This window comes from Sycon ciliatum, chromosome 1 (assembly GCF_964019385.1).
Source record: "Sycon ciliatum chromosome 1, ocSycCili1.1, whole genome shotgun sequence".
Lineage (NCBI taxonomy): Eukaryota > Metazoa > Porifera > Calcarea > Leucosolenida > Sycettidae > Sycon > Sycon ciliatum.
Window position 1 is genome coordinate 13,977,913 of NC_088643.1, and position 27,456 is coordinate 14,005,368.

At 47.0% G+C, this 27,456-nt stretch overlaps 2 protein-coding genes across 5 annotated transcripts in view; both read left to right on the forward strand.

Moving 5' to 3' along the window:
- The window catches only part of LOC135814560 (ankyrin repeat and KH domain-containing protein 1-like), a 30,343-nt gene extending 8,977 nt beyond the window's left edge, over nucleotides 1-21,366 (forward strand). Inside the window, exons 8-24 of the mRNA XM_065327697.1 lie at nucleotides 95-167; nucleotides 822-1,010; nucleotides 1,785-1,948; nucleotides 3,504-3,598; nucleotides 4,594-4,643; nucleotides 5,008-5,094; nucleotides 14,899-14,994; nucleotides 15,392-15,531; nucleotides 15,872-15,959; nucleotides 16,597-16,641; nucleotides 16,929-17,039; nucleotides 17,360-17,514; nucleotides 17,713-17,941; nucleotides 18,306-18,422; nucleotides 18,698-18,816; nucleotides 19,736-19,793; nucleotides 20,633-21,366. Of these exons, the coding sequence (XP_065183769.1) occupies nucleotides 95-167; nucleotides 822-1,010; nucleotides 1,785-1,948; nucleotides 3,504-3,598; nucleotides 4,594-4,643; nucleotides 5,008-5,094; nucleotides 14,899-14,994; nucleotides 15,392-15,531; nucleotides 15,872-15,959; nucleotides 16,597-16,641; nucleotides 16,929-17,039; nucleotides 17,360-17,514; nucleotides 17,713-17,941; nucleotides 18,306-18,422; nucleotides 18,698-18,816; nucleotides 19,736-19,793; nucleotides 20,633-20,719 (1,903 nt within the window). The 3' untranslated portion in view covers nucleotides 20,720-21,366. The remainder of the gene's footprint in view (nucleotides 1-94; nucleotides 168-821; nucleotides 1,011-1,784; nucleotides 1,949-3,503; nucleotides 3,599-4,593; nucleotides 4,644-5,007; nucleotides 5,095-14,898; nucleotides 14,995-15,391; nucleotides 15,532-15,871; nucleotides 15,960-16,596; nucleotides 16,642-16,928; nucleotides 17,040-17,359; nucleotides 17,515-17,712; nucleotides 17,942-18,305; nucleotides 18,423-18,697; nucleotides 18,817-19,735; nucleotides 19,794-20,632) is intronic.
- An 865-nt stretch (nucleotides 21,367-22,231) lies between these two features.
- Nucleotides 22,232-27,456, forward strand: part of LOC135814569 (ankyrin-3-like) — a 41,872-nt gene continuing 36,647 nt past the window's right edge. For 3 of the 4 annotated variants that reach the window (XM_065327707.1, XM_065327723.1, XM_065327714.1), the window contains exon 1: nucleotides 22,235-22,780. In XM_065327707.1, the coding sequence (XP_065183779.1) occupies nucleotides 22,624-22,780 (157 nt within the window). In that variant the 5' untranslated portion in view covers nucleotides 22,235-22,623. Of the gene's footprint in view, nucleotides 22,781-27,456 lie in introns of all 4 variants that reach the window. The other variant, XM_065327731.1, reaches the window with a different exon arrangement.

Below are 27,456 nucleotides of genomic sequence, written 5' to 3' on the forward strand. Positions count from 1 at the left end.
AACTCTTGCGACGACCCCTAAGCAGTCAACTTAGTTTCACCGAGAATTGTGTTCTTGTGCTGCTGCTGCTTGTTCTTCTGCTTTGGCTGTCCAGGAATAAGAACTCACTGCACTTTGCGTGTATGTCTGGTCATACAGAAGTGGTAAAGTTACTACTCCACGCTGGTGTAAGTGAGGGTTGAGTGGCTGTGACAAGAAACCGGGACATGCCAGAAGGTCAACGTGACTCCCCTTGCATGTGTATAGTGATCCCACCATCAGTAGCCACAGAGGGGATTTCGCACCGGGGTGAAAAGAGGCAGTGACCTATTTTGCTTCTGCATTCACTAACTTGTGAAGGACTCTGGCTAGTTATACGCCATCCTATGGTACTGAGCATCACTTCCAATGCTTCATCTACTCCTCCTTCAGCCCCACATTTTCAAACTGTTCTTCTGGAAGAAGCTTGCATACCCTCACCCCATCCCTGCCATTGTTGTGTGCCACTTCTACGTTTTAGTGTGAGTGGCTTTTTTCAGTTGAAAGTCAAGTAAAACCTGTCTATGCGACCACCTGTCCCAGAAGACCACTACAACCAGCACCAAAGGATGCTATTTCAAGTCAAATGGCCCTGGATAAGGAGACCACCTGGTAACAAAGACCACGTGTAGAAGGTCCCTTGAGTGGTCAGCTTAGACAGGTTCCACTACTTCGAAGTATGATGAAATTTGTTCTTGCCTACTGTCACTGCAAACTATGAACTTTATTCCTGGGCAGATTTTCACTGCATAGACAGATTCAGTGGTAGTGAATCACTTCATTGTGATTTCTATATCTGGCAGGCCAATGTGACCATCAAGGGTGGATCAAGGCAGCGCACTCCTCTGCACTACGCTGCCCTTTCCGGCTGCGTGGATGCCGCTCGATGCCTGCTGGACGCCGGTGCCCGGGAGGCCACACAGGACCAGCTTGGTTTCACGGCTCTAAACCTTACTGACAAGGCGGAGATGTGTAACTTGCTGAGAAACACGGTATGTGGGATGGGCTAGAGCAACCTGGTTACATTAGGGGCCGTGACTAAAAGATTTTCTGTCGTCCCTGAAATGAACATCGTCCATTAATTTCCCTAACGTTACTCGGACCCCCTCCTCCCCTCCGTAATGAACACAGCTTTATGCTGGATGACATAAATCGCATGCACATGTATGATCCCCCCAAACAAAATGAACGATGTTTGGTGCAGGGACGACGAAAAAACCTTTGCGACGACCCCATATTATTTAGCACCAAATTGGCAAATGTTGTTTACCATTAATTGAGCCTGCTTAGTACTGTAATTGTAATACCAGTTGAACCGTTACTGATTGAAGTGTTTTGTTGTTGTTGTTGTTGTTGTTGTTGTTGTTGTTGTTGTTGTTGTTGTTGTTGTTGTTGTTGTTGTTGTTGTTGTTGTTGTTGTTGTTGTTGTTGTTGTTGTTGTTGTTGTTGTTGCTGCTGCTGCTGCTGCTGCTGCTGCTGCTGCTGCTGCTGCTGCTGCTGCTGTTGCTGCTGCTGCTGCTGCTGCTGCTGCTGCTGCTGCTGCTGCTGCTGTTGTTGTTGTTGTTGTTGTTGTTGTTGTTGTTGTTGTTGTTGTTGTTGTTGTTGTAATTTCACTTCACAAGCCCGGGGTGCAATGAATTTTGCCTGCTCACCATTCCCCGTTGGACGATAAAACTCTGCGTGTTCTCCCAAGAACCTGAGCAAAGAAAAAGAACATTATGATTGATTGACTATTTTCTATACGCATGTGTTGTATGCTCGTATAGCAATCGCCATCATTGTGCATTGCAGCCCAGGGTGGCGATATCGCCATGGCGCGGCAACTCCTGGAAGACGACAGTCTCCATGGCGACGAGAAGCTGGACTTGGTCAACCAGCGCAATGATCAACGCCACGCTGCCATTCACCTAGCCTGCGTTGCCGGTAGCATGTAAGTGAGGCACAGGCATCTAACACAGGCTACGCAATGTACCGGGTGATGTGAGTTTTGTAGTGTATGGGAAATGTGCTGGAGCTATATGTAAGGGCCAGGTCGTTGAATCATCAGTGGCTGGGTACCGCCTGTCAATTCTGTGTCCAGTTGTCGCATGATATGCATTTCAAAATGGTATATCTTCGCTTTATGCTTGTAGACCATTGCTCATAAATCGTTTCTAGATTTGCTTACAGTATAAAAACAGGCATGTAACACCGCCGTTGGAGGGGGTCTGGCCGGAGGAGGGTGCCCCCGTGAAAAGTTAGGGTGCAAAATCCTGCATTCTGGGCACTTCTGGCATTGTGTTAAAAAAAAGTGGCCACTGGCCAAAGCCAGACAGGCTGCTACGCCCCTGAAAAAGGACCATTTCCCTCAAAAATGCCAGTGGAAAGGCCAGCCATGATGTCCCCAAATTTCCAATGGAAAGTGGTCCACAAAGTTCCAGAGGAAATACCCGATTTTCCCAAATTTCCAATGGAAAAAGGACCAATTTTCCAAAATTCCAAGGGTCCATTATAAAGCATGCACTAAATGAAGTAGTTTTTTTTTAACAGTGCAACACAATATTATGGAAAGGTCACAACACTAAGAGACAAGATCAAAAGGAAAGCTTGACAATAATAATAATAATTAGGGGTGAAACAATTATACCGAATATTCGAATACTCGTTTGGTTTTTTCAAATATATTCGTACTGGGAATAAATCAGAGTACTCGCTCATACATGTTACATGCATTTACCACAGAAATCTGCAGTTTCAGAGCAGCAGTCGGCAGATATTGATGTGCAGACTGTGTGGTGAACATTTTGTTCGCCAGTAGAGAGAGAGTCGAAATGACCCACCAACCAATACACCCAGAGAAGGACTGACAAACGCGTCAATCGGTTCACTCAGGGTTGTATCACATGATTTTTAAGGCCTTTGGTGTGCGAATTCTTAGGACATCAAGAATACTCGAATATTCGATCGGAGAAAATCAGAGTACTCGAATTCGGGATCTCAGTGCCAACTTTCACCCCTAATAATAATAAAACGTAGCCCGTAAAATGTAAAGAATGTAGTAGTTCAGATTTTGCTGCACCGACCATTCTGACCATCGTATGGTTCTGGTATATTTATAGCTGGTGGCTGACTCGTGACAACTGCGTTGGCAATTTTGCGTGTAGATCTGACATTATCCTAACTGAGAGGGGGCGTGTGATGTTTGGCGTGTGTCGACCGCCACTTTACTGACAGATTGGGAGTGAAGTTGATTTTCGTGTCCCATCAAATCAAGGGAGTCATGCTAAGAATCGTGCAGCCGTATTTCGTCGTATCAAATCGAAGAAATCATGCTTAATTAAAACCGTGCTTCACCGGGGGAAGGGGTAAATGCAGTTGGATCCCGGGACGGATGCTCTGATGGCGTCATTCCTTTTTCTGCATCTTGTCCCCACCCACTTACTGAGGTGTGATGAGCGCATAAGGGGGATCATTTACCGTGTTTTGTTCTACTGCTTTGGCTGCAGTGAGTTCATACAGCTGCTGGTGCTCTACCGTGCCGACGTGGACATGCCAGGTGGCTCGGGTGATTGGACACCGTTGATGTTTGCCGGCGCGGCAGGTTAGGAAAAGTTGTTCTCGGCCGCCGAGCGCAGCCGGCTAGGCGAGACATGATTGGTCCCATCTGGCTGTGGCCAGCTACCCTTCAATTTGTGTGCTGTTGCCGTTGTTGTCTATATTTCTCTGTGTGCCAATATAATTATGTGGAGTGAAGATGATCCATGTTTACCTGTTGGTTTTCTGTGTGCGGAGCAGTTATCGAGCGCATGGGTTTTGACACGGGTACTAGAATTGTGAAGCTGACCTCATCGTAGGCGGTGTTTCTGCCTTTCCGACATCGCTGCCATTATTGTCCCAAACACGTTTACATGCTGTGGGGTGGTTACCTCAACATCATCTGTGTTTGTAACCATTGCTGTTGCCGATCCACATCAAAGACGTGGCCTAGAGTTCCCGGTGTCTGCTCTAGCATTTCAAACCAACCGGGTACACGTGTATCTGGCACAACTCCTGAAACCAGCTCAGTACCGGGTACATTCAAGTGCGGTTATTGTACATCAGAGAGTCCTAGAACTTCCTGTCCCAACCGTGAACCGGTGTTCTTTTTCCAAGCGGGTCCAAGTACCCCCCCCCCCCCCCCCCAACCGGGTCGCTGACCCGGCTCTGGAGCAGACACTGGTTCCTACTCGCCAGGCCGATCACTGCGAGGGCAGTGATTTTGCAATCAGGTTGAGCCTGGAGTCTGTGATCTACCTGCAGTTGTGACCAAGGGTAGTTGTTAGGATTGGGCATGTGCAGTTGATAGTCGCGGGACCAGATCACGGTTGCCGGTCTGTCTACGTTTATGTACAGTGCTGCTCAATGAAATCCAGTCGCGAGAGTCAAGTTGGCGCCGTGCACCTTTTCGCAGCCCAGTGTTCGCAGGTCTAGGGCTGCGCAACGCCCGGCGCGTACTTGAGTGACGTGACTGGATTTCATTGAGCAGCACTCTACATACTTCTGGTGCAAGGGTTCAGGTGACTGATGTATCTCCGCTGTACTGTCTTGTGCTGCTAGGTAAAGCCGCAGCAGTGGAGTATTTGCTGTCTATTGGAGCTGATCAGACGGTAAGCCACTGCCGAGTGCCTGGACAAACAAAACCATGGGCAGATTGTTTGACAATGATACGGATTGTTATGCAGCAATAGAGCAAGTCTGGTCAGGAGGGGGGGGGGGGGGGGGGTACTCTGTGTGAAGGGTGGAATTGCCATTGTTTCTCCTTTTGTTATGATCTGGTAATGACCTATATTAATGTTTTTTTAAATTAAAAGAAAAAAAGGTTACATGACTTGTCCTCCATATCTGTTTCATGAACTTTGGAAATGGGACATGTGTGTGATGCCCATGCTGTGGCACATGGCATTGTCGACATGTAAGCTGCTACATGTACATGTATTGCTGTAACTGTCGGCCGTTGCCCGTTGATTTCAGGTTTGGTCCTCGTCGTCTGGCACCGCTCAAGATCTCGTCGAGGAGACGCTGCGGAAAATCAAGGAGGAGGAGAAGTCGTGCAACAAGGTCAGTGTGCATAAGTGGGCATACACCGTGAGGAGCAAGAGTTGATTATTAACGAATAAAAATACATAATATTTCACGGCTCTCGCGAGACTCAGTCAGACTGTGTTTTCCGCATCAGCAGGAACGCTACCACCCGCTGCAAGGATCTAGGTGCGGACGCAGCTCCTAGCCCACGGTGTGAGGAGGTGAGTAGGACTCGGAGCTGACCAACCATGAAGTGCTCGAAAGTCCCATTCGCTTTGGGTGTGGGTTGTGGCATGGTTTGAAATGTCTGTCCCTTCCAAGCAGGACTCTGGAGTGATAACCTTTATAGCCTTTCCTGGCCCTGAACTGCACACCTTAAATGGTTGGTCAACCGCCCTCAGCCAATCAGAGCTGAGCAAGTGTTTGGTCACATAACGTATGCAAGTAATCAAGAAAAGGAAGGTGGGGAATATAATTCCTTGGTACCATCTGTTTTGCACTCAGGGTCTTAGACCACGCTGCCACTATCTCGGCCTGCCGGCTTATCAATGAATACGTTGGTAGAAAACTCTTTGTGAGGGTTTGCCTGACATAGCCCGCAGCACATTTGATGTGGATGTTTTCTCCCATACTATATCCAAGTAGGAATACAAAACTGTATAAGATCGAAATACATCCGGAGATTGAGTGCAGTGTTCCATTATGCAATCACCCATTGACTAATGACTACTTGTGTTGAGTGTGGTGGAGGCTGCTCCAGTGATACAGACCCGTGTCATGTAAAAATAATGTAAGATGACTATTTGCATAGAGTGGCTCGGGGATAAAGGAAAACGTGAATCCGCAGCTTGGCTCCAATGCATGCGGCCCCCAGCATCCCGTTACACATGGCAGGAAAGGACAGTGATAATCTCACAGATAGGATAGCGATAGTGATAGGGTCAGAGCGAGTCAAGGCGACTGCAGCTACCAATATAGAATCTCTGCTTGGCTTGACACCTGTGGATTTGGCATTGTGTTATCACCGAACACTCATGATGCTACATAGAGTGTTCATTGTTATCAATTGCTTACTGCACGTACACAAAAATTAGAAGCGTATAGCATGTTTTGGATCTGCTGGCCAAAGAGTCCTATAAGGAGAGTAATGTAATACAGAGATGCCCGGTGTCCCAACCAGTCTGCTCCCCAGGTTGGAACCTGATGTTTGCCACTGCAAGCATGTGCACGTGGAGCATAGTTGACCGTGATGTACTTAAAATAACTCGACATAAACAGCACTTTACTATGCTAAGAACATCACCATACATGATCACGGTCTTGTGTAGAGTTCACTGCACATGTCATGTATGGAGTGTCAATGCTATGCTTGTGACGCAACTCTATTTGACACCGGTACACCGACTAGTGGTATTATCACACACATCTCATCCTTAAGTACCAGATTGCTGGCTTATTTTCCAGCCGGAGAGCACCCCCAACACCAGTGTTTACACATGAGAAACGTCAAAATATTACATTACTTCAACTACCTTGACTGGTAAAAACAAAGACCACGGTGGCAGGTTTGATGGAGTTGCGCAGAACAAGAGCAACTGCTTCGGAAAAAATAAAATATTTGTTAGTAAAAAGTACACTTGCAGTGGTGTGTTCACACCCTCCATCTGTATAACATGCAGATGTGAGGGGGTGACCATGCCACTGTATTAGTTGAACCATTTCATGTTAGTACATGACGTATTGTACACTGTATTACACGATACAATTTGCTTACCTTAAGGAGACCGCTCAAGGGACCTTACACATGTGGCCTCCGTGTACAGGGGATCCTCTTATCAATCATTTGATTGGAAGTACCATTCATTGCCATTTGCGGCCCTGGTTGTAGTGGTCCTCTAGAACAGGTGGTTGCCTTGTAAGAGTGCCGAGTGGTCTCCTTGACAGGTTTTGACTGCCTCTCAGTTCAACTGTTACTCGAGCTACTGACAGACCCGTAATGTTACCATGGTTGCATCGTGTTGAGGTTTCTGACCTCAGTGATGTGCTCAGCCATAAATGGACGTGGCTGGGCTTACCCCAGCCTCATCATGTAGCTCCAGTCCAGGTGAAGAAGAATATGGCAGATTCTGCCACATCTTACAAGTAGTGGACTCTGTAGTCTAGAGGATTACTGCAGACGTGACTTTCTCTCTCCTTCTACGCCTGCGATGGCATGATTCTCTGAGCGTATCTGGTAAACATCTCACATCTCACGTGTCGCACGTGAGAAATGACCTCAAGACTAGACTCCCGGATCCCCACTCTTACGAAGTAATAGTTAGGTCTTACACGTGACAGCTCGGCCACCTGTCATACTCATTCAGGCCTCAGGATGTTCCAGAAACATTTGACCACACAGGCACACACACATACACACGTACACAACTCCTGTTAGATAAATCAATAAGGTCAATTTAGATTTTCTACCCTTTTGTTTGCTTTCTGTGCACGTATTTGAACTAATAATGATTCGCAGACCAAACATACAGAACTTCAGTGATAAGGGACCGAATTATGCCTAAATGACTGTATTGGCAAGAAGACGCATGAGATACACTGTCTGGCTAAAAAAAACCAGAATTTTCGAAGGCCCTGCGGTATCGGTTTGTGCACTGTGTGGTGCAGACGCAAAGACTTCATCGATCCGGGCCAAACTCCGCGGTGGGAAAACCAATTTGTCCATGCACGGCGAAGCAGCTTAGCATCCACAGAGTGTGGATACTTCTGCCGTGCAGTAATACCAGCTTACCAGCCCAGGTGATTTTTCCGCCCAGCCGCGTGTCCGAATCTGCCTAGAGCGTGCTGGAGTTTTGTTGTTGTTGTGATTTTACATGATTGTATCTGCGCGTTGGCGTCATACACAAGTACCACTGGTAGATCTACTACTACTACTAATAATTATATTACTGTAGTACATGATCTGTATTCTTGGGTGGCCGTGGATCTAGTTGTTGTTGAAGTAATTCAGTTGACACCTGGCTTCTCGCCATCCGCGTAGATCTGCTTGTCTTCTCGCTCTCCAGACGGGGCTCCACCTGGCACGGTGTAGTCCGACGTGGAACTCTTCCTAGCATGACTTTACGGAGCTAGCCCCAGGCAAGGTTGGTCTTTCCCGGCCACCTGCTGCCTGACCCCGCGCAATGGTAAAACGGAGCTGCCGCCGGTCACTTCGTCTCACTGTCAGCCGTCACAACTCACCGCAACTCACCATACGTGACACTCTGCCTGTCACCAGACCTGGCTCTCTCTCTTCTGTTGTTGGCAGTTCCGTGTTTTGGTTGCCGTACGAAACTGCAGTGTAGGCTTTCACAACCGACACAGAGTTCTCTAGTTCATGAGGAGTGTAGTGAGGTTCTGATGCCTGCATTGCGCACGGGGATTGCTAGTTTTGCTTGCTGCAGCCAGGCGCACGACTATAATTTTTCTAGTACCCAGGCCAGGACATGTACTAGTAGATAGCTGGTCATAACGATAAGTTCCTAGCCGCTAACAGATCCGTAGAGCATTCGTATTATGTTTCCTTCTCCGTCATTTTACTCAACAGGTCTGAGGAGGTGAGTTACTTCGCCCCGCTGCATGGGAGATGTGCTGAGTAAAGTAGTCGATCCTGTAGCTCTTGGAACCCTGTTTGAATGAAGGCCATTGTCTTTGTATGGGATACTTCGTGAGGGAACTGATAGGTGCGGAGGTATTGAAACTTAGTCCTGCACAATCATATCGACTTGAAGTAAACAAGAAGGTTTACTGTCGGATGTGTTTTCGGCAGACCCTGCAGTGAAGTCTGCATGGTCTGAGCGTGAACAGGTGGAATGGTTCAGTCGGTTTACAGTTCTTTCGCGGCGCCAGACAGATGATATACGTGTGTCTACCCCTGCATATGTCATGACACTATAATGTATGTGTATGCAAGTAAACCAGGGAAGGCAGTAATAAAGGTGTTTTGCTACTCCCTGTCCCTGAAGGCTGACGTAAAAGACATCATTCCAGTCTTGACATGCTGTAGTGCGGGGGGACTTAAAGGCTGTAACTTAGTGTAAGAACTAAGAAGCCTGTGAGATTCACCCCAGTCAGAGCGGAGACCCCAGCAGTTGTTTACATAATAGTCGTTTACATTATGTAAACAACTGCTGGAGTCTCCGCTCCGCTCTGACTGGAGTGAATCTCACAGGCTTCTTAGTTCTTACAGCCTTGTATTATAGCTATTATACTATCACACACGGACTGAGAAGTTAGATTGACCAACCTACTTCGTCTATCATGCACGGGAGCAATATAACGAGTGATGTGAAGTCTTGGGTGTGATGCGAAGCGTTGGCCCCAGATAGCTAGCCACCTTGTTGGACAACTGGTTTAGCATGATCTCCATAACAATGTGAATATGTTAGGTGATCTCTGAGACAGGTACAAAGCCAGGCGTGGCACATTACAGCCTTTACAGGATTCTTAGCTCACCAAGAGGGCAGATAATGTCATGGTCCATGTCTGATTCGCGTGATCTGTCCTTGCACAGTCATGGCAAGATCTTCTCCTTTTAAGTAACAGATCGATCCAGCCAATCGCGGAGCTTGATGACAAAGACTTTGGAATAGTACATGCATATCACGGTCCATGTCTTGAGTCACGTGATCTTTCAGGGCACAGTCATGGCAAGATCTTCTCCTTTTAAGGAACAGATCGATCCAGCCAATCGCCGAGCTTGATGACAAAGACCTTGGAATACTACATACATGTCACGGTCCATGTCTTGAGTCACGTGAACTTTCAGGGCACAGCCATGGCAAGAAGTTCTCCTTTTAAGGAACAGACCGATCCGACCAATCGTGGAGCTTGACAGAACTTCGGAATAAGTCACGTTGTGTTTACGAGTTCTTGTGTTTGCCTGCATCGCGTGGAGCCGCAGTGAGTTGAGCTGTTTACGGCTCTCACTCTCAGCAGGAGCCATGGTGTTCCTATCACGTGCAGACTGTTACTATCTGCAACTGAACTGTCTTGTCAAAAGTAGCAGCAGCTGTCGTACATCATGCACACCGTTAAAGACATCAGGGCATCAGCCTGTCACTGTCAAAGGTTCCCAACTGTAGTCTACTGCTGTGTAGGTCTCGCACTCTCTCTTCTTGACACTGCTCAAAGCCTCAATGCTCCACAAAAGTAAGAGATTTTGGACGCAGATCGGTTCAGTGGATAGCAGGGAGTCTTATCCGAATCTGTAGAGTAGGGTACAACTCCCTGGTGGATCTCAATGAAGCGAAGAAAGTCCATGATTGTACAATAAACGTGGGCACGTCATTTGGCTTCCCCATCAGAGAAGAAAGGCACATTGAAACTGCCTTAGCCTGAAGGGATAGTACACTAACTACACGTCACGTGATATCGCATCACATGGCACATGTAGTATGTACATGGTTGTTATGATACTAGGAACCCTAACAACTTCAGCACAGTTTTAGAATCTCTCTCTCTCTCACACACACACACACTCTCTCTCTCTCTCTCTCACACACACACACACACACTCTCTCTCTCTCTCTCTCTCTCTCTCTCTCTCTCTCTCTCTCTCTCTCTCTTTCTCTCACACACTCTCTCTCTCTCGATGTTTAAAACATACTTCAACAAGAACAACAGTATAACCACAGTCGTGTGCACTGTCATATCGAGCTCCGTTATCCGAAGTATGACTCTTGTCCAACTAGACTTTCAGTGCCTAAGGCTGTACTGTATACATGTACATACTTCGAAGTACATCGTTGGGGGGGGGGGGGGGGGGAGTGCAGACATGAGGACGTTGCTATACAGGGGTGCGTGCGAACCCGCCTCTCAGCACCGTAGTTCGCTCAACTCGACTCTATTGACTGACAATAGCCCATACATTGGTCTGGTAAGGTGTGCTATGGAGATTTTTTGCAGTCCGATATGCACTGGAATGGACCCGTTGAACTGGATACCGGAGTTGTGTAGCGAATCTGTGCGCCATGCTAGTATGTTTGTTAAAACGTTCCAGAAGAACTACACAGACCTGACATTGTGTAGTGTACTGGACTCCACATGGAGCAGGAGGCTGTGGGAGTTCGGGAAAATTCGCGTGATACTCGGTTAGTCAGTTTATCGCATGATGCTATCCGTAGGAATACCATCACCCTCGAGCATTAAGGCGCAGATGCGGCTTCTTTAAGCGGTGAAAGGTAACTGCAGTAGATCAGAGCCACCACCAAATAATTAATTGGTCAAATACCGAAGATCCCATTCCCTACATCCAAGTTTGCCTCGCTCGGAAAGAATACTTCCCCTTCCTAGCAGGACGCGAACCTGTTCGCCTCTGTTTCTCGAACATGGTCTTAGACCATCCCATTATGCCTGCCTGCTGAGTTACATATTGAAATGGTAATATTGCCTCCTATGGCTATGCCTCCCTTGCTGTGCGGTGATCATTTATTCTTCCAACTGGCACTGCGTGGCTGTTTATCCAACTGGATCGATGAGAGTGACATTGTCTCGTGTTGCATGCGGCGGCAAGTGCTTGTAAGGTCTTGCTGCCGATCCATGTGCTAAGTAGAACACAGCGACAGGACTCATCGTGGTAGTGCACATGTTCTGTACTGTATGCGTTGCGAACCGTTCTGCATTGCATACATCTAGCGTACATGGTTAGGTTTGCTTCAAGAACCACAACGTTACATGAGACTGAGTTTCCCCGCATCCGCATGAACATTCTGCCTTGCTTAATTAGCGTACATGGTAAGGTTTGCTTCAAGACCCGCATGAGGCTGAGATTCCCCGCATCCTCATGGGCACCACCACTGGCGAGGATCAAGGCGCCATGGTTACAAACGTCATGATTCGCATTGTCTGCTCTTCGCCAATGCTGACGTAGCTGATCTCTTTCCTCGTGATCCGCGTGCCTACATGTTTCCGGGAGCCTATTCAGTTTAGAGCGTTTCCAATGTTATGCAATTTGACAGGGAGGATAGGATGTATGGATTGTAGGCGGTCGGTGTCACCCACAGGGCATGATCCCATGTGTTCGCAAGACGGTTACAGAGTCGAGTAAGCTCGGATGCAAGGTCCGCTCCATTCATTTCAGAACGGTGTAATAGTCCCGACAGACATGCCTCATTACGCTGTCACTTTCTATTGAACTAACTGCCTTTGTAGAATACGATAAAAACTTTGTAACAGTGGAACTCATGATAGACGTTCCCTCATGGGAACTGGACAGTGTACTTGGTATCCGATGTATTGTATTTCCTATTCAACCATGAACCATTGTATCTACTCCTGGCGCTACTATAAGTTCATTCACCCAAGTTTCAGCCTCAGCGTTGTAGGTACATCTACAGGTTTAAAGTGAGGAGGCCATGCGAATGACGTCAACACACATGCCTGATAATTATCGAGGACTCAAAAAGGGGCAAAGTCTATGCAACTCGACTACGCAACTCCCAGTTGGAAACCCAGTGTTGGTTGGCAGTGCCACTCCGTAAACAACATCTCACACAACGGCATGATCGCATAACCTCTTTGGTAAAGCCGCTGTGCACCCGCTGTCTTGTCTCTTGACTCTTGTGCTGGGCAACAAACAAGATGGTGAGCCCCTGTGCTGGTGATGCCTTGTAAGGAAGGGACGGACCTGGAGCGTGGGCTGTGAGAAACGGAGCCAGAGGTCTCGTTCTCACACACAAGCCGCAAGAGATCTGCGATAATGTCGGTCCAGAACATTGGAGAACAACCCTGGAACAGTACAGTATTCATCATCATTTCATGACGCTGTCCTGGTCTTGGCCTTTTGGGAACCATGTGGTCCGTAGATCTACCGCGGCCGGGAATCATGGCCTTTTGACGTGACGAGTGCAAACGTCAGGTGATAATAAGGTCACACTGGCGCGCAGCACTGTACTAATGCGCGCCGGGGCAGACACAGTGCACCTGGAAAGGTTGGTGCGGGTAGCTCCTACCATCCAACTAGGCACACTTTGCTGCCAATGCTGGTACTCTTGCTACAGTGCTAGGCTCTGCTAACGCTGCTCCTATCATAATGGCATGTGACTGTGTGAGTAGATCTACGGCTTTGCTGTTATAAAAATGCCCATGGCTGGCCATGCAAGAGTCTCGTGACTTCCGTGGCCTTGCGCAAGAATCATGAGAACTGGGTGCACTTGCAGCATCCTTTCCAAAGGCAACAGCGTCCCAGTCCCATGACCCAAAGTGCATATGAAGGCGTTGGAATCGGGACGGCAGCATGATCATTTTAGGCTCACCGACAGTGTGTCTTTCCTTTTAGGCGAGGAGTTGGCCTCTAGCTCTCGCGCTGCCTGACACTCCGGTGACAACCAGTCAGCACCTAGTACCTGTGGCGGTTGTCTGCGGAGAAGTGACGTCGTTCTCGGTTAGCTCACTAGCCTTGAAAATCCAAGTCACCGATCTGTTGACGTCTCTCAAGCCAAGACGGGCCTGAGACGCATTCAAGCCCGCCAGGCATTGTCACTGCAATAGTGCAAGTGCAAAACATAGCAGCCGGTGACATTCCAGCCGCTCACCATGGCATGGGTAAATCAGCTCCGTGTTGCCGAAGCACAGGCACAGTCTAGTCACGAACGATTGAATGGGGCGACGCTTGCACGTGACGGTTAGGATGCTGGCGATGTTCGGAAGTTCGGAGATCGCTGTGTCTGCCACCAATCGTGTTCTTCACTTCATGTGACCGTCCTGTGCATTACTCCCCAGGTTTTCTGGAATATGGTCCCAGTGTTGGCTACCGATCGTCTACTCAGCCTGCAACAAATAGCTTCTCCGTGCTGCTGTCCACTTGCAAGATCTCCCTCGGAGCAGCGCTGGGATAATCTGTTTGGAGCACTCCCTGCGACTCGACCCGAGGCGGTATTCGAGTAGCTTTCTAGAATCAGGTCGCACCTTACATTTCGTGGTGCATTTTGCTAGGTCACAACATTTATTGTCGCTGCTTCAAACGGTATAAAGTCCTCGCGTGGTCATGATTCTCTCAGAGACGCTGCAGTTCCAGACGAAACACTGCGCTCGAACATCGACGAAAGAAGCGAATTTGAGAATGCTGGTGAACAGGTTGACTTTCCCGGCCAAATGGGAGGCTTCGTTGTTCTTGTGGCGTTCGCGGAAGCCAGGGCTGGTGAGTTCTGATTATTTCGTTGACATTTCCCTGATCCATGTTCAGTGGAGAGGATGGCAAAAATAATTGGAGCACGCGTTGATGTTGAATCCTCAACGTGAACTTTTCCTTCTCTGTTCCTCAAGTGCCTTGAAATTTAAAAATGTCTACATGAATCAGTAAAGATTATGGACTGTGGTGCACGTGACTCTGCAATCGTGATTGTATAGTACTGCAGTACTGGTCTGCGCATGAGCGTGTAAACTTTGAACCCGAGTCCTTCGCGGGCTGCACCTGAAATACACAACGATGCGTGAATGCCGGAGTACCGCCGGCTATGTAGGGTTGTCTGTAGATGTACGCTGCTAGCGCTTGCTACTGCACTGCGTGAGATGCTAGTGTCGTCTTTGAGACGATGGTGCCGTCTTCTCTTGCAGTTGCACTGCATTGGGGGCGCATGGTCGCCTTTCTTGCGAGTAGGCTAAGGACGTCGTTGGCCCTGGTCGCATCTTGTGCAAAGACAAGAGAGGCAGCAGGACCTAGTGCCTAGTCTATAGATCTAGTACCTAGTAGATCTACCTGCGCACTGAAAAAAACGATGGGTCCGAATCGGAAGAGTCGATTGTGACTTGACTGACAGTGCTTCGTTTCTCTTGCTCCACATTACAAATCTTGCTGATACGCAGCTTACATCCGATGAGCGAAGTTCGGCATCCGCGTCCTCATCACAACCGAAAACTTCGACCGCTACGACGCTCTCAGCTCCGCTCATCGCACGGCAGGTAAGCTGGTTCACACCAAGCTAGGACTAGGTATTCTACTACTCCCTGTTTCACACTGTAGATCTACTACCAGACGCACACAAATAATTCAATGCAGGTCTGTACTGGATCCATCTATGCACTCACACATCCAGGTCGATTGACCGCCACGCACATTCTTCTGAAGTTTCTCGCGATAAACTGCAGTTTTTGAATAGCAGTGGAGAACATTATTTTGCACTTTATACTACAATGCAATGCCGGACAAATTAGTCCCTGTACGGTACTCTGATATAATTACGGTGATGTTATCATAGAGCAAAAGCACGTGTATTCAGATGTACAGTGTTAATTTTCTAGAAGTATCCGTATCTCAATGATGTGCTCCTGTGTGATTGCGTTCTCCTCGTATCTGCAGACGAGTCACCCGAATCAGGATGAGCATCGCCGTTGGCTTTCACAACGCCGTGCGCAGCTCGAAGCCGTCCTCGGAGTGCTACGAAGTGCACCGCAGCGACTGCAGCAGGCGCTGAATCATAACGACCTGGAAACTGCAAGGTGAGTTTTGTCTTTCTCAAAGGGTCATGATTACATCATCATTGCAACCGATTATCACTGGCAATTGCCCTTTGAAAGGTTTATGATGACATCTACTGAAATTCCAACATCAAAAAGTGAAAGAAAATACGTGGGGAAATATAATCTGTTGTTCGCACTTAAAAAAATACAAGACCGTTCGCATGCGACTTAGGTCCGTGTTAGATTTTTGCCAGTCCAATGATTTGCTTTTAGCGCACTAAGCATGAAATGATAAGAATCCAAGTGTCTTTGTCCATCTTCCCGGTGTCATAGCCTCCTGTGTGCTTGTTGTGGCATGTGTGTGACCTCTGCGGCATAGATCTTTACTCGAGGATGGTGTGGTGACGGCACAGTGCGTATTCGACGAGCCTGTCGGGGGATCTGCTCTGTATCATGCTTGCTCTCAGGTATGTTGGAAGTCTCTCTGTTACACAGTTCTCATTAGAACCGCGTTCTCATGAGTCACAACTCAAGACAGTTCGATAAAAGACTGTATATTTCTTCTGACTTGGAAACAATCCAATGGTGGGAAAAAGCAACCTACTTGTCGCTACTAAAATCAAACAAGAACTCAGCAAAGGCAACACGAAATACAGCATGTATCAGAAAGCAGGAGCATGCGCACTGCATGTTGAGATTTTCGCGATGCATAATTAACTAGGTCGAAAGCACATGTAGCTAGCTGCATCACTGCGCACGTGCCAGCGGCCTAAAGATGAAAGAATGCATTGTGTAATGCAAGACAGAACTGCCGGGCACCTCGCAGTACTAATGAACCACCAAAAACACAATACAACCAAACACTCTCTGCCTCTATTATATGCCGATGTTTACAATTCAAGCTAATTGTCATCTTGTGCTCATCATCATCATCAGCTGTCTCCATTTTGCCCAGAAATTCGTTTTGCCGTATTGATATTCTGAGCCGTTCTGGTCTTAGGGACATTGCATAATTATTATAATTATTAGAAATGCACCGTGCTAAGTTAAGAGGGGCGTTTCTTGCTCTTCTGTTTTCTTCCTACGGGTGTATTTGCTGTGCAGGGTCGCAAGGAGTTTGCGGAAATGCTGTTGGACCATGGAGCAAGTGTGAGTCTGAAGACGTTATGCACCCCGCATTGTCTGATTTCAACAGGTTATTACCATGATGCTCTACTAGATTGTCATGCAACATTGTTTTGTTGTACAATGAGCAGCTACGTTGGCAATGATAGTAAGAAATCTAGTGAGCACTCACCTTAAGACGAGGAGCAAACTGAATTTAGAAGGCATGGTTTTCGGAGTCATGTGTTTGAGTGTCGGTTTTCACAAGTGATCGGACGCCTTTCTTATCATTTTGCATGCATGTGTTTCGTACAATCTTTCTGTACTTACAGCTGACGGCTGCGGGTGAGGATGGCCTGATGCCTGCACACATAGCAGCCACTCAAGGCCATGTTGAAACGCTGCAGCTGCTTCTCGACAGAGGCCAGAGCATGGACGCCAGAGTAAGTTGGGACTACACAGACTTTCCAGATATGCAAAGCTGCAGCAGCATGCACGTATACAAGTATATGTACGTGCACATAGTTGGACTTATCAGTGAATCATTCACAATACTGGCGGAGGAGACATTCCGAATTTGTGTCTGGAGTGTGCACATTTGAATATTATACATGTGCATTGTATTCACTTGTTCTGCATGGACAGTCCTTCGGAATTCAGGCAGCATGCAAGCGAATGATCATTTGCACGAAGCCACATTATACATGTACATGACTGTATTTTATAATAATTATTATGTTATGTTGTTGACGTGTGTCAACAGGAATCCACGGATGGCAACACGTTACTGCACGTGGCCGCCATCTGCAACCGTTCTGCCGTCGTCCAACTACTCTTGGACAGAGGAGCAGACCGCACGTGTATAAACAACGAGGAGAAGACGCCGTTCGATGTCGCCAAGCAGGTCAACGTTCTGAGGTGAGTCCGGCTCGCTTCCATGTGACAATCTACTACTGCATGTGAACGGCAAACAAACTCTCAAGGACATGAGCAGGATTGATCTGGTTTTCCTCTTGCGGATGGTCGTGCGCTGCATGTTATTCACATTGTGCATCCAAGCTTAACATCCACCTGTATGTTTAATATTTGCTTTACTTCTTCTCTCCGCACATGTAGACTACTCGCCACCGGTACACAGCGCCTAGCAGTGGAGGCACGGGTCGGCTCTGTTGCCCGCGTCCGCAGTCTGCTCGAAAGCGAGGAGGACGGCGTGTCCCAGGAAGACCTGCTGAGGCTGTGCGGTGACGAGACGCCTGGTGCCAATCCGCTGCACGAGGCTGTCCGACAGAATCACCTGCCCGTGCTGGAGGTGCTAATCGATGCTGGCTGCAATATCAATGCCACGGTAGGATTGCAGTGCTGCCTCCCAGTTCCTATTCTTGATGAGTATCAGACAATGTTGGGATTGGAAATTGCGGGGAAAGTAAATCAAGCAACCTCCACATGCTGTTTGTTTGTGAAATGGGCATCCCCAAATTTTGGAAAATTGCTTTGGAGCATTTCCATCATCCTTTTAGACATAAATGAGCATTTGCTTGTGACAACATGACTACTCCTGTATGTTAGTTTCCTACAATCTTAATTAAACTGCCGTCTCACCGTGTCAGGTTGATAAACTCATTAAAAGTCGTGTACTGGTAGACATTATGCATGTATTTTATGTGTGTGTGTGTGTGTGTGTCCGTGTGTCCATGTGTATATCTCATCAGGCTGGTACGCGCCGTGAGACGGTGCTGCATGTGGCGTCGCGTCGAGGCCTTCACGACATTGCACGCTATCTGATGGAGCACAATGCTCGCGTCGACCTGAAGAACTGGCTCGGACGGGTGAGTTTGGAGTGCAAGGACTAGTAGCACGGAGGCTAATCCAGAGTGATAAACTGACACTGAATGATCAATATTGCACTGTGCTTCAGAGCTCTTGGCCGTAGATTGAGTTAGACATTCCTGATCGTGGTGCTGTGTGAAAGACGTCTTGGTCGACTCAGACTAAGCACAGTCGGTGGTAGTGATGATGGTCGAAAGATCATAATTTGGGTGGAAGAATACACCCTCTGATTCCTAATCTTCTAAGGACTTTGTCCTGTTTTGTGCTATTGCAGACTCCGTTTGAAGTAGCCCATGACAACTCCATGAGAAAAATACTTGTGCAGGTGCAACGTGTGATCCAGATCCAGGCCGTACCCGACCTCAATGACGACGGTATTCCCGACGACAAAAGGTAAACACGGCGAATGGCATGGCCTCAGTGGCCCGTGCAGTACACATTCGTTAGTCATGTCAAGTGTACACTTTCCCGTGCGCGCATCAGTGGTGCTCCATTTTCGAAAGTATCTGTAGGCGACGAGTGAGTGGCAAAGTTCTTTTGATATTGGCTAACATGCTGTCATGTGGGGCTCGAATTATAGAGATTGAAGGTGCACTAGGCAGGCATAGTGGGATGGTCTAAGACCATGATTGAGAAACAGAGGGTACCAGGTTCAAGTCCTGCTTGGAAGCGGAAGGAATTTTTCCAGCCGTGCTGCGACCCACAGTTAATTCGGAACTCGTGGCCTGGCACGAGGGTAACATGGATGCAGCTAATGGGATTTCGGTCTTTGACCACTTGTTGGTGGGTCTGATCTACTCACCTCCCACCGTTTAGGCGCTGCATCTACGCCTTTGATCCTAGAGGGTGGTGGCGTTCCCACGGCGGATGCGTGAGACTCGGCTTCCAGCCGAGTCTCACGCAAACCGTGAAATTTTTTTTTAAATTTATAAGGTGGACTTGGTATGCTTGGTTACACGATTTGTGGCAGGCCTGACCAATGTCCTGTAAAGCTTTTCATGTAATTCTAGTTTGCAGTCAAGCTCAAGTCACAGGCTCCTAGCTATAAATGTCAATGACAGTTTTAGATGCATCTTGCATTCAGTTTCCATTGGGAAAATGCTACGAGGACAGCCTGTGTTCCCCTGTGGGAAATTCGAACACTAGGTATTGAGCGAATATCCGGTAGATGCGTTTTCCAGTGCACTGTACTGATAGTTGAGCTCTCTAGGGAACCGGTCATTTCTGAATATGCCGAGTGGCATGCTGGCTGTTGAAGTGCTGTTCTTGTGTTCGTGTACGTCTGTGCTGCTGCTTGCTGGCTATCTTCTAGGTGTCGTGTGTGTATGGACAAACCAATCAATACCATCATTCTCCCGTGCGGCCATCAAGTAAGTAGACCGGGACTTAGAACATTATTTTTACAACTTCCGGATGAAATAATTATGGTCTTGAATTTATCATGTTAATTACATACATGTACATACAAATTCCCAAGAACAACGCTCCCGCGAACGCTCAATAATGATCTCAAAAAGCTGAAAAATAATACCGCCCTAGAGACTGGCGATGACTTGAACATGCTGCAGCAGCTTGCCCAAGACCGTCGACAGTGGCGGGAACTGGTGAAGGCTGTATGTAGCTGCTAATGAAACAATGGACATAATTTATACCTTTATATATAGATAATGGAGATGACTGCAACAGGCTGCAGCAGCTCGCCCAGGATCGCCCTCAGTGGCAGGACCTGGTGAAGGTTGTATGTAGCCGCTAATGCAACAATGGACATAACTTTGCGTTTCCATCTTGTCTTTTTTGTGATTGTGATGCTTGATGTGCACTGTGCTTCCTCGCATTCACTTGCTCCTTCTTGCAGCTTGTCTCTTTTTTTTCTGTTTTTTTGTTTTTTGTTTTGTTTTGACGCTCTGTGTGCATTGCGCTTCCTCGCGCTCACTTGCTCCTTCTTGCGGCTTAAGCGAAGGCTATATGTGAGCTTTATAAGCTCACTGATGCTAACGCGAATAGAGCATAATAATAACATACAAATTCAGTAGAGATCTAGCACATGGCTTTTTGCTGGTGTATTGCTGAAGATGCTATGAACTCGGGCCAGTGGTTATCAGCATGTCTTGTTGTCGCATGGCATGAAAAGATTAGAATTCTAGCTGCTGAAAATTTCAATGTGCTAAGTAGTACCCGGGGTTTTGTGCTGCGTGTTGTTTCGGTGCAGGCGTTCTGCAGTGACTGTGCCGGTCGTATCAAGGAGTGTGCACTGGACCGACAGCCGATCAACGAAATAGTCAAAGTGTTCTGCTAGCCCCGCGACGTCGCTATCACAATGCCACGTGCCCAGTTGTGGCTCAAATCGTTTACAACTTTGAAACCTACTACCATAGATGCCAGAATTGATATTGAGCCCAGTCCATCACCTTGCCAACCCAGCCCAAAATAGCAGACCCACATTGCCGACTACAGTATTTAATTTCCTTATGAAATTTTACTCTTTTTCCTGTCCAGAAAAATATATTTTTGCCAGCTAGCCGGCCTCTACGTACACCGCAGACACACCCACACACCATAGAAAGATACAGATCACAGCAGTAGTGTGGTCTTTGTTCACTCACGATATTATTTTATTTCTTGTGGAATGCACTTGGAAGATTCGTTGAGCAGAGCCCTTTTGGCATGTCTTAGTCTCGTAGACGGTAGAGCTTGGTTATTGTCTTTGTTGAAAATTTAAAATACGCAGAATTCATCATCGGCATATTCAGAGCTGGCTAGTCTTTCCTAAGTACAGAGGAGTTGGAAGCAGCACTGATTGTTATAGCTTTGGTCTTGCTTTGTGCCTGAATTATTTATTAATTTTTTTATGGCTAGTCTTGCGACATGTACTTTTAAGTCCTAGTTCGAACACTCGTACATTGTCTGGATATTTGTTGCTTGATGGTTGATACCGAAAATTCAGATCTCGCGTCCCAAGTCCAGAATTGTGAGTGTTGGTGCCTGGTGCTGCAGTGGTGCAACAGAAGACTGAAAAAGGTCTTTTGGAGCTCCAGCAAAAAGGCCACCAGTCTGTGGGATGCACCGAAGTTTAATCGGAATGGCTATTGTCTTGTTACTTCATCTCACATTCATTAAATTTTGTCATTGGCAGTCGTTTGACGAGCCAGGAAATGTTGAATAAATACAAAATTAATACAAAAATAGTACAGTAGTGGATACCATCATTCCTGAATTGAATGAAGGGAAGTGTAATTGGAGTGTTAGTGATGGACCTGGAGGTAGATCTACATGACCATAATCGTGTTGATTGTACAACTCAGTAGACTGTGGACGGTGACATGTCCGTCTTCGAACCTCCAGGGGAAAGATCAAGATGCAAACGGGAAATAAACATCTGCAGAAAAATTGACTGTCACCACCACCACCCTACATATCTTTGTAGTACGCACTATGTCCATAATTATGACATGGTCACGTGATCACTGATGATCGACGTGTTGTGTTTGCATTGGGAATGGTATGGTATTGATTTATATTAAATTTTGAATTCGGTATCTCAACAGTACAATGTACAACCAAGTGTTACTTGGGAAGATCCGAATGACATAATTATTGTAGATACATAAACAATTTTACATAAAAAGTGGAGTAGGCGCTACAGTACAGCTAGTACAGCTGATCATTTTATCGCAGGTTGTGGCAACTTGTGGGGCTAAACTATTTTAATATATAAAATTAATAATTATTATTATACCAGTATGCAAGTACACAAGAAATAAAAGCTGAATAAATACGACTCTGATTCATTTTTACAAAAGACATCATTCCAAATTTATTTATGCGTCATGCCGGTGCCATTCATGAGTTCGAAACGTTCGTAACTCCGGCGTCTTGCGCTTGATCACTTGCGATGAGTTCTGCCAACGAGTAACATACCGGTATACCGTCGTTACTTCTGTGACCATCATCAATTCCGCATCCGGCACATGGCAGGGAATCGCTTAGCCTTACTGCCCTTAGCCTAAGAAAGTACGATAAAACCTAGCGCAGCTACGTAGATCTACTTGGCGTCTGATTCCCTACCCTAGGCTAGAACCAGGGCCGTGGAGTCTCGTAGCAGTCAAGTGGAACGCGGCGTTTGAGAACGACACCGGTGATTACTAGCAGTAGCCTTTCTTGACGTGTAGTTGTAGCGTACATCAAGCAATCATCTGTGCGATGGATTTAAATTGGCGCCGTGGAGTGCACTCTCTGCTCCGGAGACCAGGAGAAGATGAAGACGAGGTCGCCCATATGGCCATGTACGCAACGCATGAAAACAGGCCCGATGTCGATGACTCGCACGGGGTCAGTGATGGCGGCGATGACAAGCCAGGTGAAGAGTACTGTGCATGTGGCGTGCACAGAGTCTTGAAAGGGGGGGTTTCCAGAGATGGTAATTTCTTATCTGGAGGCCCACTGTATTGTGTATTTAAAATTATGTATTTTGTGCACATGCGCATCCCCCGAACATCCCGTCGAAGATAACGGCGAGGGCTAGGGAGGGGGGGGGGGGGGCAGGGGGCACTCAAGATCAGGGGGCAGGGCACCAATAGACACTGGTGCTGATGAGATGTGGGGCTCCTCCGACTGCTATCATGCCCGCACAAACGCGTCTGAGATCTTCCTCGCTCGAGATCTCACGATCACTGCCAGTGTCATCCACGTGTACGCGTTTGAAAGCGCTACGGTGTTCTCCACCCCATATCCACACCCTACATTCACTCTATATCCACTCCATATTCACCCTATACTCACCCCATATCCACCCAATATTCACCGGTAGCATTTTTCTTTAATCAAAATCGCTTGCACATGATTGATAAAATCTTGATCCCGTGCTTTGATGTGATTTGTGAACTATTTTAGCCGCGCAGGTCTCTTGATCCGACTAGCCGAGTCATTAGCTGCTACGGGGTCTAGCTGACCTCCACAGCTCATGGCTCATTTCAATCTTGCACCAGTACAGGACTACATTGTGCTGTACTGTCGATCTCAAACTAGAATTTGCCGAAGATGCGTTTGGCAATGAGGGCGGCAATCGTGCCAATAAACACAGGTTAATACCGTATTGTCCCCAATAAATGTACAGTACTTTTATTTTTCAAAGGTGGTCAGACCTGGACTACTATAGGAGACTGTACTAGTATTGGAGACGTGTACTTTTATTGTTTCTGGGAAGATTGATTGCCTGGGTTGGGTGGCAAACAACTCGTGATAATGATGCTGTAAGGCTGTAAATACACCCAACCATGGTAAGAATCAGTGTACATGTACAAAGACACAAATATGATGAACGGGTAAGAAAAACGAAGTAAGGTGGACCCTGGTATCTGTACCCCACTAATGCCCATCACATCATTCCGGCATGTACTATTATTAGAGACGCGTCCTTTTATATTTTCGATCCACACCCAACATGTACTACAATTGGGGACGTACTAGTAATGGAGACGTGTACGTTTAATGGGGAAAATACGGTATCACCCTAGGTATGCAGACAACTTTGTGTATAACGACACTTGGCGGGGCATCAGAAAATGTCCTTATTCGCGAAGTGTCCTTATACCCAAAGTCGCATTATATGTACTGAAGTATACAGTTAGGCTTGACTTTGCTCTGGGCATGGAAATTTTGTCGTTATATCCGCAGTCGTTCTTAGCAAAGTTGACTGTAAGTATAATATTACCTTCAGCCTCGTGAGTATCTGGTCTGATGTTCACCACGTTTACAAACCTCGGGGGACCTCGGTTTGTATACTAGTGAATATCAGCCAACACTCATTTCAGCTTCAGGTAATATTATATACATAGAGCTATGCACATACATGACTTCAAAGAAGCATGCATGTGTGTGTGGGTGTGGGTGTGGGTGTGGGTGTGGAAAAAAGTGGTATGTGCAGCGATTTCCAATCGATAGGTTGCGGGTTCGATTCCCGACGATTATGGTCACACACGTCTTCCTTCTCTTTCTCAGACTCTTCCTGACTTTTCTTTCATTCTCCTTGGTGGTTACCAACAGGCAGTGCATGCCGGAGTATGTGGTGTGATGTGTGCGCGGGAAAAAAAAAGAAAGAAGAAAAAAAGACCAAAAATAGGGATTCACTGGCCAGAAAAAGTCACTTCAAATAGCTGTATGGTGTAGACCAGGTTGAATAGTGACGGTCAATTCTTCAGCCTTGCAAGCTGTTGAATGGTGCAATCCCAGCACAAGTTATGGCTTCTGCCGTAGCATTGCTAACATCGCCTCCGGCGATGGGCGTCAAAGGTCAAAGGTGTGTGTGCTCCCGCTTCTGGGAGCGGCGTGGCCCGATAGGGTAGCTGTACATAGTAGTAGTAGTGTGTGTGTGTGTGTGTGTGTGTGTGTGTGTGTGTGTGTGTGTGTGTGTGTGTGTGTGTGTGTGTGTGTGTGTGTGTGTGGTGTGTGTGTGGTGTGTGTGTGTGTGAATGAATGGTGTAATCCCAGCACAAGTTGCTATGTCTAAACATAGCTGTTCGCTATCATCGCTTCTGCGATGGGCATGTCTGAGGTCTGAGGTGTGTGTGTGTGTGTGTGTGTGTTTGTGTGTGTGTGTGTGTGTGTGTGTGTGTGTGTGTGTGTGTGTGTGTGTGTGTGTGTGTGTGTGTGTGTGTGTGTCACTAGGCAGGCATTGGACTTGGTTAGTCACTGAATGCACTGCATTCTGCACACTCTCAATACTGGTGTTCGAATATGATGAGTCAGCCACTAATGAGATAATTGTGAAAAATTGTCTGAACGTGCTTCTTTGTGGATCAGCAAGCTGCACCCTCGAGCAGGATGCACACTCTGTGCTAATTGGAATCTTTCCATCGTTCAGTACATAGATTATGGTCTATCTGGAAGGTGACCCATGGCCAGCAGATTGACCAACGTATCTCCTGCCGCAGATGTCTTGAGGAGATCATAGCTGATACTTTGAAACCTGAGTACGCCAAATCCATGGTTACGCCATGTATCACGAATGCTTGACCTCATCCCCGGGCAGAAGCTGTATCGTGCTACACTCAGAGGGTCTGCCGCAAAGTGCAAGACCCTGAATACGTTGGAATGACGCAGCCGGAGAAGGTGGATTAGACAGCTCGGGCAGCCAGGTGTTATCGCCGAGGGTGGACAGAAGCAACATTTACGAAAATAATTCGCTGTAAAAAACACTCCACGAGTACTTTCAACAAAAATTATCTTCTCATCAGGTGGAGTACACTCAAGAGAGAAATTTGTCAACATTTACAATGAGTTTAATACAGCAGAGAGGTAATAGAAGAGCGCATAGAACAGTAGCCAGAAACAGCGACTGTAAAATGCATTACCTTGTACACACAGAAGGAATGGCAAGGTGCCGGGTGAAGAAACCTAACAAGCGCGATACGCAGTGCGATAACACCTGGCTGCCCAAGGTGTCTAATCCACCTTCCCCGGATGCGTCATTCCAACGTATTCAGGGTCTTGCACTTTGCGGCAGACCCTCTGAGTGTAGCACGATACAGCTTCTGCCCGGGGATGAGGCGAAGCATTCGTGATACATGGCGTAACCATGGATTTGGCGTACTCAGGTTTCAAAGTATCAGCTATGATCTCATCAAGACATCTGCAGCAGGAGATACGTTGGTCAATCCGCTGGCCATAGGTCACCTTCTAGATAGACCATAATTTATGTACTGAAAGATGGAAAGATTCCACTTAGCGCAGAGTGTGCATCCTGCTCGAGGGTGCAGCTTGCCGATCCACAAAGAAGGACGTTCAGACAATTTTTCACAATTATCTCATTAGTGGCTGACTCATCATATTCGAACACCAGTATTGAGAGTGTGCAGAATGCAGTGCATTCAGTGACTAACCAAGTCCAATGCCTGCCTAGTGACACACACACACACACACACACACACACACACACACACACACACACACACACACACACACACACACACACACACACACACACACACACACACACACACGTGCTTCCCCTAGCTGCATCTCATGTTTGGCATTTAAGTGGTCTTTGTAAAAAACAAAAACAAACATACACACATACACACACACACACACACACACACATGCATGCTTCTTTGAAGTCATGTCTGTGCATAGCTCTATCTATAATATTACCTGAAGCCGAAGTGAGTGTGGGCTGATATTCACTAGTATACAAACCGAGGTCCCCCGAGGTTTGTAAACGTGGTGAACATCAGACCTGATACTCACGAGGCTGAAGGTAATATTAGACTTACAGTCAACTTCGCTAAGAACGACTGCGGATATAACGACAAAATTTCCATGCCCAGAGCAAAGTAAAGCCTAGCTGTATACTTCTGTACACAATATGTACCCAAAGTCTCATTAGGCCATCATTTTTTATATCTATGTTTGGCGTCGTCCGCACGCATACTTTTTTGATTTTTTCGGAAAAAAATTAAAATATCCACCATGCACAGTTACAGTCCATTCACAAAAAGATGGGCCCTGGCTCTGGCGAGCTCCCGTATTAGGCGATTTTCAAGATTTTATCGTACACAGTGCAGTGCTGTGAAACTTGAAATTTGAAAAAGGGTCCAAAAGGGGTACCTGAACTGGGGTTCGAACCGTACAATGCACTGTTGCAGGCAGGGTCAAACAGCCTGGATTTTGATTGGTTTTCCCTATTCAGCGCTCTTGGGGTAAAACCTGGCCGAAATCTTATTCTTCCCATGGCTTGCTTTTTGGAGAAATAGACTTCAGAAACATAATTGGAAGAGGATTCCATAGGGGGTTGCAGAAAAAAATCTAAAAAAACTCAACGTTTGACCCATTTATGGCCAAAAGCTAGAAGTCCATCTTTTTCTGAATGGACTGTAGTGTACGATCGTGCGAGTCATCAGTGTGGACTGGTTGCATATGGCGAAGCTGGGATTCAGAAATGGCCTCGAGGCCAGCGTTGGTAAATCGTTTGTTCGGCATCTGCGAGCAGTATTCTATGAGCTTACAACATTAATTTTACAACAGACCGCATCGATC